Genomic DNA, 15,631 nt, shown 5'->3' with positions numbered 1-15,631 from the left:
GTAAAGAAGTCCCCCCTAGGCCTACTCTACTCCGGCTCTAACGAAATCCCTGTACCGAACCGCAAGAACTGTCGTCCGACACTCCAAGAGCCCCACGTTGGGCGCCAGTGTGGGGGTCTCGGCGAGGCGAACGCGCGCATCGCCACGCCACGCTCTTGGAGTGGACGGACACAGTGGACACGGTTGGTACAAAGCACACAACATACATACATTTATTAACTAATTTAGACGACGATATCGTCCGCCGAATGATACACCAATTTCAACTAACACGCTACCATACAAACAACATAACGCAGGGACACACTAAACACACAATAACATGATAAACCCACACTAACACACCCAACACACTAGCACATACCCAAGGCGGCGTCGCCAACGCCTGACCTTACACGCGGGACCCCGGCGCGAAGCCCGCGGTGCCGAGCACCGGGGACCCGCGCTACAGACAACCGTTCGCGGCAGCCGCCACGCGCAGAAGAGGCTCACTGAACGCTCGCCCACCACCAAGGCCCGTCTTCCGCCAGGAGCCACCACCGGCGCTACCACTCTACCAACAGTGGTACTCAGAGCGAACACAACGCCATCTATCGCCCGGTGGTGGTCACCACCGAAATAACGCCCTGGGGCGAGACACGTGCGCCACGCGGCGCAGACAACTTTACAGGGGGGGTGTCAGCACCCCCACAACCTTGAATCCTTCCGTCCAATCAGTCTGACAAGCTGTTTATGTAAGGTAATGGAAAAAATGATTGATGCGCGACTTCAATGGTGGTGCAACAGAACTGGTGTATTCTCCAACTACTTGACAGGTTTTAGAAAACAGAGATGCACAATGGATGCAATACTGGACCTAGTAACGTATGTGGAGCGTGAACGCGCCTGTGGTAGTTTGACGGTCGCAGTGTTCTTGGACATCAAAAGGGCATTTGACACAGTCAGTCACACTCATGTTTTGCTGAGTATGTTGGAACACGGACTGTCCGGCAGGTCTTTGCGGTGGGTATCCAAATTTTTATCAGGTCGTAAAATATTCATTCAGACGAGCGAAGGAAAAAGTGCAGAACACGACGTCAGACAGGGAGTGCCACAAGGAAGCGTACTCAGCCCTTTTCTTTTCAACTGTGTTATGGCTGATTTAGCTAAAAGACTGCCTTCCAGGTTGAAATACTCCTTATATGCAGATGATGTGTGCATTTGGGCATCTGGCACGGACATACGGTTAATTCAGATTGCATTGCAAGACGGAATAAATATTATCAACAACTTTTTAAAAGAAAGAGGAATGATTCTATCGCACACAAAGACAGCTGTATTGCCCTTCACCCGTAAGAAGTTAAAGAACTTCAATCTCAATTTAGAAGAAGAACCACTAATGATTGTGACACAGCATCGATTTCTCGGAGTAATACTTGATAGGCAGCTATCATGGGCACCTCACATAAAGAAACTCGAAAACGAGGTGAATACGCTAGTGAATATACTCCGCAGAATTGCTGGGACATCATGGGGCGGATCTGTATCATCCATGCTCGCTGTTCACAATGCTTTAATACGACAAAAAGTTGCATATTCTGCAGCAGTGTTACACGGCCTTTCCCGCACTTCAGAGGAGCGACTTCAAAGACTATTAGCTAGGGGACTGCGCGTCTGCATAGGTGTTCCACGAGCGACTTCCAGCAGCCTTGTCATAGCAGAGACTCGACAACCACCCTTTCCAGTCATGAGAACAATTGAAACATGCCGCCATTTTTTTCGCTTACAGAGGCAACACAGGGACCACCCATTGGCGCTGGAGATTTTACTAAGAGATAAAAGCAATGCTCATAACGAAGTACAGAGTAATGTACATATATTACCCGGACATGAATTTTGGAACTCTGAAATGAACTATCCTCCATGGGTGCTTGCTATACCAAGCATTGAATTCTCAGTGGATGGCATTATTAGAAAGAGAGACATGTTCATCCAAGCTGCTCAACAACTAGCGCTTTATCAGATACACATGCGGTATCCAGGGTACATACATATTTACACAGATGGCTCAAGTACTACAACGTCTTCAACATCGGCATTTATCATACCACAGCTCAATATTCAGGAATCGTTTAAATTATGCTGCACGACGTCATCTACAACATCTGAGCTCTTCGCTATTCTGTATGCTCTAAAGTTTATAAACTCGGTAGCAGACGCTAAAAAATGGGTACTTTTCAGTGACTCACAGGCTGCATTAGGATCACTCTCCAGTACAAACAGGACAGTAATAAGTGATAGTATGACATACGAAACGCTGAAGGAGCTCACTAAAGCAAAGAAGGCGCAACATGAGATCAAATTCCAGTGGATACCTGGCCACTGCAACATTCCTGGAAACACAGCTGCCGATGAAGCAGCACGACAAGCACATCGTAAAGACGTTACTGTTTCTTTACCGATATCGAAAAATGAATTGCGTAGTATTATAAAGAATACAACTTTCAGAATGAGCAAAACTGCTTGGTTTGACCAAAGTACAAAGAGCTGCGATTTATACCACATCGATCCATTTATTGAATTCAAAATTACGCTGGTATTAGATAGAAGGATGGAAACTCTAATTCACCGATTGAGGCTAGGCACCGCATACATAAAACATTTTTTGCACAGAATCGGCAGAGCTGAAACTCCCAAATGCGATTGTGGATTTATAAATGAAGACGTATGTCACCTTCTCATACACTGTCCACATCATGACACGCCAAGACGCCGTCTTAAAAGTGAACTGTTCGCATTGGACCACAGACCATTTAGCATGAAAAAACTTCTGGGCCCGTGGCCAACTGGAGTTTTACAGTCCCACGCTTTAAAAGCATTAACGCGTTTTTTACAAGACAGCGGGATTGCTGACAAGTATTAACAAAGAACAAGCTTTCATTTGTAACACATGTACTTATTATATACAGTATCATGTGACACCCATCACGTGTGTGTTTTGAAATGAATGACGTGTCTACTATTATGTACATACGAGCGAATGCATCTTTATAAAGACCAGACGTGTGCTTTATTGTTTTGTTGTTGTGTTTTGTGTTTGTTGTTTGTGTTTTGTTGTTTCCAGAGACTTCTTACAATGACTTTCAAACATTTACTTACCATTGTGATATGTACGTATAAGTGTGTCTTTGCATATCTGTGCCTGAGTTTTCTATTTTCCATGCACTGCTTTGTATGTTTTGCTTCAAGATACGTGTTCAAGTTTCAATTAACGGCTAAGGAGTAGCCGGCGCCATAATGGTGCGCCAACATCTCCTTATATATCATATCAATAAAAAATATATATATAAGAGAAACTAGTGTATACTTAAGGGCTCGCTTTTTTTCGTGTTTTTACACAATATTAATGAAATCTAACCGACAATAATGCCAAGGAAGGTATAGGGGAAGTTATTAGGCCAATTGTAATATAAATAAGAAGAAAGGAAAGTGGGTGAAAAGATAACTTGCCGTGGGCAGGATTCCAACCTGCGACTTTCGAATGACGCGTTCGATGCTCTACCACTGAGCTACCACGACAGCTATCCCCCAGCCACTTTATTGGGTATCTATGCCAATTAAACGTGGAAGTGTCAGTCAGCGCCACTAGTAGCCATGGCGGCGAGTGTGGCACACTCTTTATGAGCCTGTTTGGCGTCACGTAGCACGTGAACTTATTACTAACTGGCAGCTGACCAGTAGTCCCTCGTATGCAACCTAAAGGCACCAAGTCTGCCAGTACGAGACCCTCGTAAACGAATAAGGGAAACAAGTGTATACTTGAGGGCTCGTTTTTTTTCGTGTTTTTACACAATATTAATGAAATATAACAGACAATAATGCCAAGGAAGATATAAGGGAAGTTATTAGGCCAGTTGTAATGTAGACGAGATTGATTGATTGATTTGTGGGGTTTAACGTCCCAAAACCACCATTTGATTATGAGAGACGCCGTAGTGGAGGGCTCCGGAAATTTTGACCACCTGGGGTTCTTTAACGTGCACCCAAATCTGAGTACACGGGCCTACAACATTTCCGCCTCCATCAGAAATGCAGCCGCCGCAGCCGGGAATCGAACCCGCGACCTGCGGGTCAGCAGCCGAGTACCTTAGCCACTAGACCACCGCGGCGGGGCGTAATGTAGACGAGAAGAAAGAAAAGTGGGTTAAAAGATAACTTGCCGTGGGCAGGATCCTGCCCACGGCAAGTTATCTTTTCACCCACTTTTCTTTTTTCTCATCTACATTACAACTGGCCTAATAATTTCCCTTATATCTTCCTTGGCATTATTGTCTGTTATATTTCATATATATATATATATATATATATATATATATATATATATATATATATATATATATGTGTGTGTGTGTGTGTGTGTGTGTGTATATATATACGGTAGAAAAAGAGGTCGACAAACGTGCGAAAAAACACTAGTTTTACTATATATATATATATATATATATATATATATATATATATATACCCACTCCTGCCTACGACTTCGCGTAAAAGTCGGCAGTATTGACTAAATAAATAAATAAGTCTCATCATAACCTCATGTGTGTGTGTGTGTGTGAGAGAGAGAAATATGGCAAGGAAGTCGGGTCCCTACCGGAAATATGAAAACTTTTTACCTATGACCACGGCTGCCCAGTGGTCGTAAACTAACCTTTCTTCCTCAAACAGAAGGTCGAAGCATAAAAAAAAAAAGTAAGGGAAGTGAAAATCAGCGCCACAGGCAAGGTGACATCAAATCGAGGCCCATGATGATTTCGGAAATATTGCGTAGGGCACATGCGATTACTCCTCCAACAGCAGTTTTTTACAAATCGGCGCAGACAAATAGCAATCATTTTCGATGTTCAAAGAGCCATCTATGATGTCGTCTCCGCTGTTCCAACTAGTTAAGCGAAAATGTTCTACCACCTAATTTATTTCGAAAACAGCCTACCAAAAGCCAGATGTCCAAAGCGCCAGTGTTTCAAACAGTGCCCTCATAACTTTGTCATCGCGAAGTGACATTCAGACTAGCAGTTGCACCATAGAGACCTAGAACGGCGGCTAGGGTAGGACGAGGCTATGCACCTTGACTATGCACCTTGCCTTTGGGTTTCGGGGGTCGGCTCGCCCGGTGGCCTCGCGGCGGAGCTCAGCAAGAACTTGTTTTTGTTGCGGATTATCCATCTTAGCAGGTTGTCCAGCCTCTCGTTCACCGAGCGATCCCTGCGCACTGCCACTTCGTAGCCACGGTTCAGGTCCCACATGAGTCGGTGCCGCTGGTTCGGCATGCGCAGGTACTTCATCTGCGCCGCACCGTCCTCATAGTCGCGCTGCTCACCCACAAGCGAGAAGTTGCCGATCTCGCGAGGCTCACGGAAGCTGGGGAACTTGCCATTCGACTGCTCCACGGCATCGCGCACGCACATGGACGCAACGTAGTCGCCCGGGACGGGACATTTTTGCCGCTCCCGCGCCCCTACTAAACTGCTGACGCTCCTGCTTAGCGCCATTATTATTGACGCCAAACAAAAAGAGGAGAGAAAGGTTTTCGTAGTGTCATCACAGAACTAGATGTGTGCGCCGAGGCGTCGGCGCGCCGCCGCCGACAAATTTTGCTAGGCCGCCGCCGCCAACCGAACGGCGCGCCATTAGTTGGCGCGCCCTTTAAATAAGGTTTTTTTCTTCCCGCCTACCTACGTTTATTTTGCACCTTCTGTCACCAGTCTGGCCTTAATTCTGTCTACTTCGAGAACACATCGAGATTTCTTCACCTGCCATTTCGAGTTAACTAAGTGGACTATAAAAACAACTTGTTGACTGCTCCTATTAATGTTGGATTAGATTTAAACGTGAATTTTAAGATAGTTTTGCGTTCACTATATTTCCGCGAATCCCAGTGAGTGACAGCTCCAACGGTGGTGTTTGGCGAGGACTGTCGACATATTCTATCTGACGAGAATTTGTAAGTGAGGCGGGTTTTGAACAATGATGAAAGGTGTGGAAAGTCGGTACTGGAATATTCATAATTATGACTGCGCAAGCGAGTCAGAAAACAAAGGCCGTTTAAAGCGAAGGATGGGGGCCAGAACTGGGGACAGGCAAGGTAGAAGTGCGATGTGTATGGAAGATATTGTTATAACTGAGGAAGGGCTAGCTGTTTAGGGCATATTTACAACACAAAATAGTTATGGAACTGGACCACGACCATGGCCTTTATTGAACAAAGAAAAGTAACATTGTTACATGAAATGTTTCATCAAACAGATTGATTGATATGTGGGGTTTAACGTCCCAAAACCACCATTTGATTATGAGAGACGCCGTAGTGGAGGGCTCCGCAAATTTCGACCACCTGGGGTTCTTTAACGTGCACCCAAATCTGAGCACACGGGCCTACAACATTTCCGCCTCCATCGGAAATGTTTCAACAAACAGAAACGATCACCATTGTATCGGCAGGTTGAGCAAGATCAACAATATTGGACGAAATGGTGATCACCATAAATTAGGTTTGTGTAAACTGAGGTATTGCACAGAATATGAATGCGGAGAAAACACTGAAGCGTGGGCTTCTATTTTCAACGTGCTTTGTCCTGCACACCGTGCGATGCTCCACGGCACGCTATCAAAATAAGTAATCTGCGTTTCCTTCAGTTATTATCTCGGACCTAAATCCACTAACTATAGATGCCGATTTGTCACAACCTTGTTTCAAAAAGGACAACACATACGTAGCTTGCTCGGCGAGTTGGTTTATAATATTTGTGGAAGAACAAACTAAGGAGCTCAACCTTACAGGACATCGAGCGAAATATTTATGGCGGAAAGTCCACAAACCCATGTACCAGAAGGGCACTCATGAAAGATATGCTGAAGCCTATCACCTATCACTACAAAGGCAAGAAACGTGTCAAAATTGTTCAAACACCACACTTCCATGATCAACGCAACGGGCACCCGCTATCTAGCAATGTGAATTACTTATCTAGCTGTAAAGAAGGATGAATTATACATGCGTCGCGCTTTGCCCCTTTTTTGTATTTTTAAGGCTTCGAAATTTTCACGTTCATTCTATTTCTTCATTTGCTGATGACACTGATATATTGGGGACGCAGAGACTAGCGAAGAGGTCAGTTTTGTGCCTGAAGGATGTTCACACTGCCTATAGTTGTCACTAGGCCTCGACCCGTCTGATCTCTGTAGACATGGTCGCATGAGAAAGTAATTTCTTTCAAATCATTGTATGCCATTGTCAAAGGAAAAAAAAAGATTGAACGCGAAACTCGTGAAGTTTTCGAAATAAAAACAGAGAGAAGTGTCATGTGTGATTGATCCCACAGCTTTCCTCACAGATAAACTTGGCGTCGATATTTTGGTGTTCCATGGATATCGGCTGCTTCATATCACCACATTGAAACATTTGTTGGGAAAAAAATGTACGGTTAATTGTGCAACTGGAGTTTACATAGCCTTTTTAAGCATGTGCTTCTCGTACGTTTTTGTAGGTGCTTTCTATAATAACATTTAGTTTTAGGTCCAGCACTTGTCTTTGCTCGTTCCTACCCTGCATTCGTGTTTTTCGTCAATTTCTTTTTGTGTAGATCGGTAAATAACATCCCTATTATCGTCATGTGGGCATAGAAACCAGCCTTCCTCATTCTCCCATATTTCACCATCGCTAGCGCACACAAAAGGTGCGCTTCATCAACGCGTGACGTGAACGAGAGATGTGTTAATTCTGACTATAAGTCAGCAAACTCACTGATGAGTCTATTAGAGGAATTGAAAGACTCAGATTGAGAAGTGAGTCAGAGTCTGAGTGAGTCCGGCTGTGTTATAATTAGGTAAGCCTCAGTCCGAGTGAGCCCGGCTGAGTCTTACCATGATGAGTCTGAGTTCGAGCGAGTTCCTAGTTCGGTTCAGCAAAGTTTTGGTCAGTCTTGGTCCTTGTGAGTCCCATGCGAAAAAAAAAAGAGTTATTTAAGGAGGGCGTCTTTTTATTTTGCTGGCCTATGGTTACAAATATGTAGTCTCATTTTATGGCGTGCCTTGTTATCGTGTATGTGCCGGCTTGTAAAGCCACATAATTGATTTTCCAAATTGTAAATCTGTCTAATTCCCCGCACCCTTGGAACTCATTCCAGTGAAGGTCCTTGATAAAAAACACTTGCTCATACTTTCGAATAAAAGTGATAACCCTAATTTAAAGGCCCGGAATGAAAATAAAATGAACCACTGAGATTAGATATCAACATTAAAATGCTAGCATGACTAAGCAGATAATGTACACTGCGTACTTCCAAGGTGCACAGCTATTTGTAAATTTGTTTGCAGTGTCATGAAGCTAATGCCGTTTGCGTCAGCGTGATTCCACATATTGAAGTTGGAATTTTTAAGAAGACGTTAGGAGTTTCTAAAAAACAGTAATTTTAGTGTTGTTATAGTGATCTTATGCATCACACTGGCTTCGACTTTAATGCTTATAGGTAATGCGTTTATAGAGTACACCGTTCGCAGACTATGACAAAGTTAAATGCATGATGCAAAACTTTTATGATATTTTCTCAGAGCAGAACGTATATCGGATTGATATAATAACGAGAGAGAAAACTTAATAATTATTCGTAACTTCATTATTGTGTATCTAGTGTAATTCACAATTGTGGAGCGCCCCTGCATTGAACTGCTTGTTCTCCGACGCCACTACCATTTTTGCATGAATAAATGTGGCGATCTGAAAAGTACGGAGTGCAAAACAAAATATTCAGAAGAACGAGAGCGACGAGACGGGTGCTTGTGAATGCCCTTTCAATGATTGTTTCGCGCTAAAAAAGTTTACATCTCGACGAGTTTGAAGTTGTGTAAATGTAGTGAACTTACATGCTATCAGCTTTTATATCATTTCCTGCCATGTGATGTGTTGAACGCTTTCCGAATGGATTCCAAGGAGGAAGGGGGCAGGATTTAACACACGGCTCCTGCCGTGTGCGACGCTTAATCACTGGCAAAAACAAATTCCTTCAAACTATTATGAGGTCCGACATTTTTGTGACCCCCTGAGAACATGAGGAGCTTCTAAACATTTTGCCAGCACGCCTGCAGTTCAGGACTCATTATCAACACAACATAGCAGAGCCGTTTTTTGTATTTTTTTTCTTACTCAAACTCCTTTCCATTCACAGTCAGGTTTGACACGCGGTAGCAATTTCGGTGGTTTCTCACCCGTCATTGTGTTCGGCCAGTCCATTCTGCGAAAAGCTTGACGACACGAGCTTTTACCCAGGCTCAAGTCACTCATACCTGAACTTTTGCGTTCTTTCTACGCCCCAAGGAATGCAGACAGGCTAGAAAGCGCAGTAATGAGCTCCACTCTCCGGGTTTAGGGCGTGCAGCACAAATATCTGTTATATTTCAAAGGTGAGGTCTGCTTGGTTGGGATAACAGAAAAATGAGGGGAAAAAAACAAGAAAAACTCCAGCCAATATTTATATTAAGAAACCCGACGCTTTGAAGCCTGATCGGCTTTTTTCTTCAGGGGTGAGAAGACCCGAGATGTTTGCCACAACTTGTTGCAAGCCCCGGTAGTAGGGGGAGGGCAGAGCACCTGTGGGGCGCTTGTTGTCTCCCACTGTCTGCTGAGGGTGTCAGGATTCAAAGTGGAGCCGCCGGTGAATGTTTCTTTCCGTTTAGAAGATCACCGTGCTGTCGGGACTGGTATGGTGGCCAACTGGCTTACAATGTTCTGCCTCTGCGCTCCGTTCACTGCTCATTTGACGGAAGTCAGTCCTGTGCTCCCACATTTTTTCAATCTCTAGGACCACTTGATATGTCTCCTGCAGCCACACACAAGTCTTACGACTCAGGTTGCCCTGCCATTGGCCCCTATCCGCTTTCTATCTACCAGCCATGGCCGTGAGATTCTTCCAAACCTTCTCCTTCTACCTACTTCAAGCCTCACTTCTCCACCCCCCTCCCTCAATGCGCTGAGCCGTGCTCCTGCAAGGGCTTCAGAAGATAGTGCCTTTTTTCTTGCCTTCAACCACACATATTCATTCACATTTTTTCATGGAAGTTCTTGGTTTAGCCGGCGCACGCGATCCTGCACACGACGCCTTGCTAGGGTGGCTAGAAAGACCTTGCACCTGCGGGAAGAGCGCAAGGCTAGGGTGGCTAGCCGCCCTAGCTTTGCGCTCTTCCCGCAGGTGCAAGGTCTTTGGAGCAGCGGATGAAACTGCCGTTGGTGGTGGAAGGCTTGTGGCAACATCGACTCGTGCCTTTTTAACTTCTCTGGCACCCACGATGTAACGGATTGACACGTGGCGTTGTTGCGGCACGGTTGGTGTCACATTTTTCCCCTTATTTTCTCTTACCGAGGGCTATGCGAATAAACGCCTTTGCAAATAACCGTTGGTGCCGAGGTCACGGATTATTTTCTCCCTTCCCCCGCTGTGGGTACGAGTGGTAATTGATTGATTGGTTATTTTGATTGAAGTTTTCAAGTTTCTTGAGATTTCTTTATTCTTGCCTGAAAAAGGTGATCTCGAGCATTTTTGTACGTGTACGGTTGCTTTTCAGGTGAAGCCTGCAGTAATTGATCTTGGAGGCTGGTGGGATTAGCTAAAACTCGCCTCACCCACAGCTAGCAAGCCCAAAACAAAGCTTAGCGGGTGGTCATGGGAAGGCATGGAGATAGCACAGCAAGATGGAAAGAGAGGATCTCTTGCGCACTGAAGCGTTGCTAAAGCGTTTGTGGCAACCATTTCATTACGACCATCCCAACTTCTATTACGTACATCACACCCTATCGCCCCCGTCCCCAACACACTGTGATAGGAGATAAGACTGGTGCGCGTCATAAATAGCCCATATTTTTTGGACTTATGAGCAAAGGAGCACTTAAGAAAAAATGTCGCTTTTTTTTGCAACCCAGGGCTGCAAAGCTCGTTCGCCCGAGCACGCGATGTTAATTGCTGAAGTCTTGGTTGTCGAAAACCGCGAGCATGTGAATCACCATGTCGACAAGTCTTTTCAACGAAGGTTTTGCGGGCGCTTCTGCGATCTCCTCTCCAGCGTTGTAAATAGCAAATATGCGTGGCCCATTAAAAAAAAAAAACGCCCCTGAAGCTCGAACACCAGCCTTTGTATTCCAGTACATGTCTGCCCCTCTTTCCGTTGAAATGGTTCGCCAGGAGCAGCCATCACAAAACTCGTGACGCGGGGAATGGTTGTTTGTTTACCCGAATGATGAAGGCATAATTATATGCCGTAGGGTGACTCGCGATTCCAAATTAATTGTGAATACCTTCTGGGTGACAATACTTGTTTAGATTTCATAGATGATGTGTGTATCTACACCAATCCATTTTACAGGTTATCTCGCTTTCAAAATTTTGTTTCAGTACTCCTTTTAAGGGAAAGAAAGGGAGAGGGAGTATGGGCTGGTATGTAGGTAAAGAGGGGTCTCACAAACAAACGAGACTCAAGCACTGCTCTCCATCCCACCCACCACCCGCTACTCCTCAGATATTATAAGAATGGAGTCTTTGAAAATTGAAGCAATGAAAAAGCGCATGTAGTCCCATATTCATGTCGCTCTATTTGTATTCGTTGCGTTGTAGCACTTGCATCATAAGCCGCTGAGAAGTGTCCCCTCATGGGAGACGAATTAGCACCTTTCTCGTGTGTTTCATGAATCATTGTATGCCATTGTGACCTACATAAATTGCCCACCTGTCTGTTACTACAAAAAGCAGCACATTACACACAAAGACTGCGAGCTCGTCTTGCCCCTACTTACCCACTGAAAAGAGGCTCCTCCATTATTCATTTATTTAATAGTAGCCTCCAGGCCGGAAAGCATTACAAAGGCAAGTCGTATATTTGATAATAAATAAACTATTAACAGTTACTTGGAAGTAAAACAATACAAAGTGTAAGTTAATAAGAAATAATACCTAGCAGATATATCAGCATTGCTGTGAGAGTAAAAAGAAGTGATATTTCTTGTGATAAAGTGTTAGCTATGTGAAGAAACAGGGCGCACTGACAGAACATATTGAATATGTATGCTCAAAAACAAAACATTTACAGAACGCTTGCCAGTCCTCTTGCATCTCGAAGTTGTTCTCTCAGGCATTAATGTTCAAAGTAGCGAATTTCAGCTAAATAAGCAGAGAAAACACAGTAAAGTAGCTTTTTATTTATTGTAGTTTCGGTTTCCACGCCACCGGCGCCGCCGCCGATCATTTGCCCGGCGTGCGCCGACGCCGACGCCGGATGGATGACTAAATAGGGCTGTACCCTTTAGATCGGGCGATGGCTAGCGTCACCAAGCCGTAATACTTAATGAACCAAAAATTAGATTTATTTTTTTTCTTTAAAAAGTAAGTTTGAGGATTCGTACTTTGCAGTGAAGGGTTTAATTTTCACTCATGCCTTGACTTTAGCCACCAATCAGATAACCTCCTTATAGTTAAGTCTACCCACTTGAAGTCAATTTTGCCCTCCCGGTCCCTAAACCCCAGTGCTTTGAAAAACTCTGCGCCATCATCCTGAACTATAGGGTGAAGCGATCGGCGAGCAGCTTTTGCAGGTGAAGGCTGACGTGTGTACGTTTGGCTCCGGCTACTTACCGTGTTATGACCACCTCTTCAGGTCCTTGGACCCTGGATCACACATCACACCAACTGTAAGTGGACCTGGCACCCATTCGACACCTTGTTGGGATGTGATAATGCTCCTTGAGAACAGTGCTGACTGTTTATTGTTCAGCTCGACCGCTTCCGCGCTAGGCCTAACCGCCGGCCTAGTATGAGTGGAGGCGCCCAGCGCGACGCGGCCAGCGTCGCAGCGGGCGTCGCTGCTGGAGGCGACGCCGCTCGCTCATGGCGTGCTCTACATGCTGACCTTCGTCCCACTGGTTCATCGGCTGACACCTGCGCAGCGGATCTGAAGAAACCATCTTCATGGGAGCCTAAACCTCCACCACTGCCCGATGCGGACTACAAGGTGATTCTTCGGATACGCGGGGGTCTCGACTGTACCAAGTTGCACCCCTGTGTCTTACGACAACTCGTTCTCAAAGCAGTTGGACTTCCCATCAGCAGCCCTGATCAAATCAGGGTCAATCCCACCAGTCACACAGTGCTCGTGAGTACGTCAAGCATGGACCGAGCAGATTTATACCACAACATCCGGACCTTAAAGTTCAACGGAGTCCCCTACGAAGTCGTCACCCACGTTGCCGACCCTGTAGATTCTTGTCGTGGAAGGTTTCATCTCCCTCTGGATTACGCTGACGAGGAAATCCTTCCAACCCTCCAAAGATGTAATCCAGCCATGACCATTGGGGCCGCTCGCCGACTGAGCACCACCGAAACCATCTTGGTTGTTTTCCGTGGCACGCACGTCCCTTTTTACATCAACTACGAAGGCTGCACGCTTCGCTGCCGCCCATTCCGACTGAAGGTGGAAGCCTGCACCCGTTGCCGAAAAATTGGACATCGCCAGGATGTCTGCCCCTCTACTCCCGATGCAATCTGTCACAAGTGCGGACTGAAGGATTCCTCAATGGACCATGAATGTGAACCCGTCTGTGTCGTGTGTGGTGGAGCTCACATCACCGGTTCCCCATTGTGCAAACAGCGTTACAAGATTAAGACACCTAAATACCAGACACCTAAGCCCTCAGAAGTTCCATCATCCCGGACACCGAGCCTTAATCGCTCGCAAGAGCGTGGCCCACAGCGGGGTCGCAGCAAGAGCAAGAGGCGGGGCCCAAACTCGACTCCCAAAGAACTTGACTTCCCGACCCAGTCAACGAACCCCCATTCCACCAGTCATCTGCCAAACCCATTAAAGGTAAGCTGGGCACAGGCAGCTTCCTCTAACTGCTCCTTATCTCAAAACATTAGCCTAGAAAAAGTTCTAGCTGAAAACGCTAGCCTCAAGGCAGAAATTCAAAAGTTAAAGCTCGAGCTACAATCCCGAATGCCCCTTAGCAATCTTTCGCAGCATTCCGAACCACGATCTTTCATTCCTGCTCAATCGCCCCCTGCTGTTGAACCCACGATACCTCTTCCTCCTACCGACATGGACACTACAATGCCTCGAGACACCTCCCAGCTGCCACCCTCAAATAAGCGCAAAACCCCTGCCACACCACGCGAAGAAGAATCTCTCAGCGACACAGTTCTAACTCTTAACGATAGGATAAACGCCCTCGAAAATAAAACACAGAAGAAATTCGCCGTCATTGAAAGTAAGATTTCTCACATAGAGAGCAGATTCACAGCTCAGGAGACGGGCCAAGCTGCCATAAATGACAAACTTGACAAGTTTCTAGATTTTGTACAAACTCAAATGCAGCAGACCACTGCATGGATTGCGGCCGTCACGGCCAATAATCCAAATATAGCCGTACCCGCCTTCTCTCCTACACCCCCTCCCGACAATGGCTGCAAACCCTAATCGCTCGAACTTTGTAGTATGGCAATGGAACTGCAGGGGGTTCCGCAAAAAGAAAGCGACTCTTCAACAATATTTGGCCTCCTGCCCCAAACCCCCTGCAGTCATTGCCCTACAAGAGACCCACGGAAACATAACTTTTCCCGGTTACAGTGTACACCAAACTAAATCTCTAAATTCTCCCGATACTGCTATATTAACGCAAAAACATTTGACGGTAACTCACTCTAATTTCGACGGCGTCGATGTGGAGCACAACTTTTTGGAGGTCCTTCCTTGTAAAACTCAAGAATCGCCTTTATACGTATTAAACGTCTATAGTAGGCCACAGGCGAAACACCATCGCTTCAATACTCTCTTTGCCCGAGCCATTGCGGCCGCGAAACATCACCCTCTCCTAATACTTGGTGATTTTAATGCACCAAATCAAGTATGGGGCCACTCTGTTTCTACACCCAAGGGTAGGGCTTTGTGGGTTCACATACAGGATCACCGCCTCACCCTCCACAACAATATAGACATGCCCACTAGATTAGGTAATAGTGTAGCTAAAGATACATCTCCCGATCTTACACTCAGCCATCGCGTTCACTTTGTCACATGGACCAACCTGAACATTAACTTCGGTAGTGACCACTACATTATTCAAACTACCATACACTTCCGACACAAACCTTTAGCTCCCAAGCGCCTGAGCCTTATTAACTGGAACAAGTTTCGCGAGGCCCGTCACTGCTCGGCGCCTACTGAGATAGATGATATCTCGGAATGGGTACAGCAATTGCACACTGACACAAAAACGCATACCACCATGTTACCACCTGATACGCCTTTTACAATAGTTGACACCCGACTTCTTCACATGTGGGAAGCTAAGCAATCTCTCCTCAAACGCTGGAAGAAGAGGCGACATAATCGCCGACTGAGACTGAGAATTGCGAGACTCGATTTGCAAATTCAGGACTATGCCATACAGCTTGCTTGTCAACAATGGACCCAGAAATGCGAAAGCATGCATGGCCACCTAGACAGCAAGATGACATGGCAGCTCCTGCGGCATTTATTAGACCCTACCATATCACGTACCGCAAATAATCATCACATTAACAAACTACTTCACTCGCACAAAGGTAACTTAAACACT

General features: G+C 45.6%; 2 protein-coding genes across 2 annotated transcripts in view; one reads left to right on the top strand and one right to left on the bottom strand.

Annotated features, from left to right (window-relative positions):
* The window catches only part of LOC119173585 (decapping and exoribonuclease protein), a 224,770-nt gene extending 219,187 nt beyond the window's left edge, over nucleotides 1–5,583 (bottom strand). Inside the window, exon 1 of the mRNA XM_037424391.2 lies at nucleotides 5,125–5,583. Coding sequence (XP_037280288.1) covers nucleotides 5,125–5,531 — 407 coding nt within the window. The 5' untranslated portion in view covers nucleotides 5,532–5,583. The remainder of the gene's footprint in view (nucleotides 1–5,124) is intronic.
* A 7,056-nt stretch (nucleotides 5,584–12,639) lies between these two features.
* LOC142817621 (uncharacterized) lies at nucleotides 12,640–14,490 on the top strand. Its single transcript, XM_075894676.1, has 2 exons — nucleotides 12,640–12,709; nucleotides 12,793–14,490. Exon 2 carries the CDS (start codon nucleotides 12,832–12,834, stop codon nucleotides 14,488–14,490), a length of 1,659 nt encoding a protein of 552 aa, XP_075750791.1. The 5' UTR covers nucleotides 12,640–12,709; nucleotides 12,793–12,831.
* Nucleotides 14,491–15,631: the final 1,141 nt, after the last annotated feature.

Source organism: Rhipicephalus microplus, chromosome 5 (genome assembly GCF_043290135.1).
Source record: "Rhipicephalus microplus isolate Deutch F79 chromosome 5, USDA_Rmic, whole genome shotgun sequence".
Taxonomy (NCBI): domain Eukaryota; kingdom Metazoa; phylum Arthropoda; class Arachnida; order Ixodida; family Ixodidae; genus Rhipicephalus; species Rhipicephalus microplus.
The sequence above is the reverse complement of the archived record's forward strand: the minus strand, read 5'-3'. Positions and strand labels throughout refer to the sequence as shown.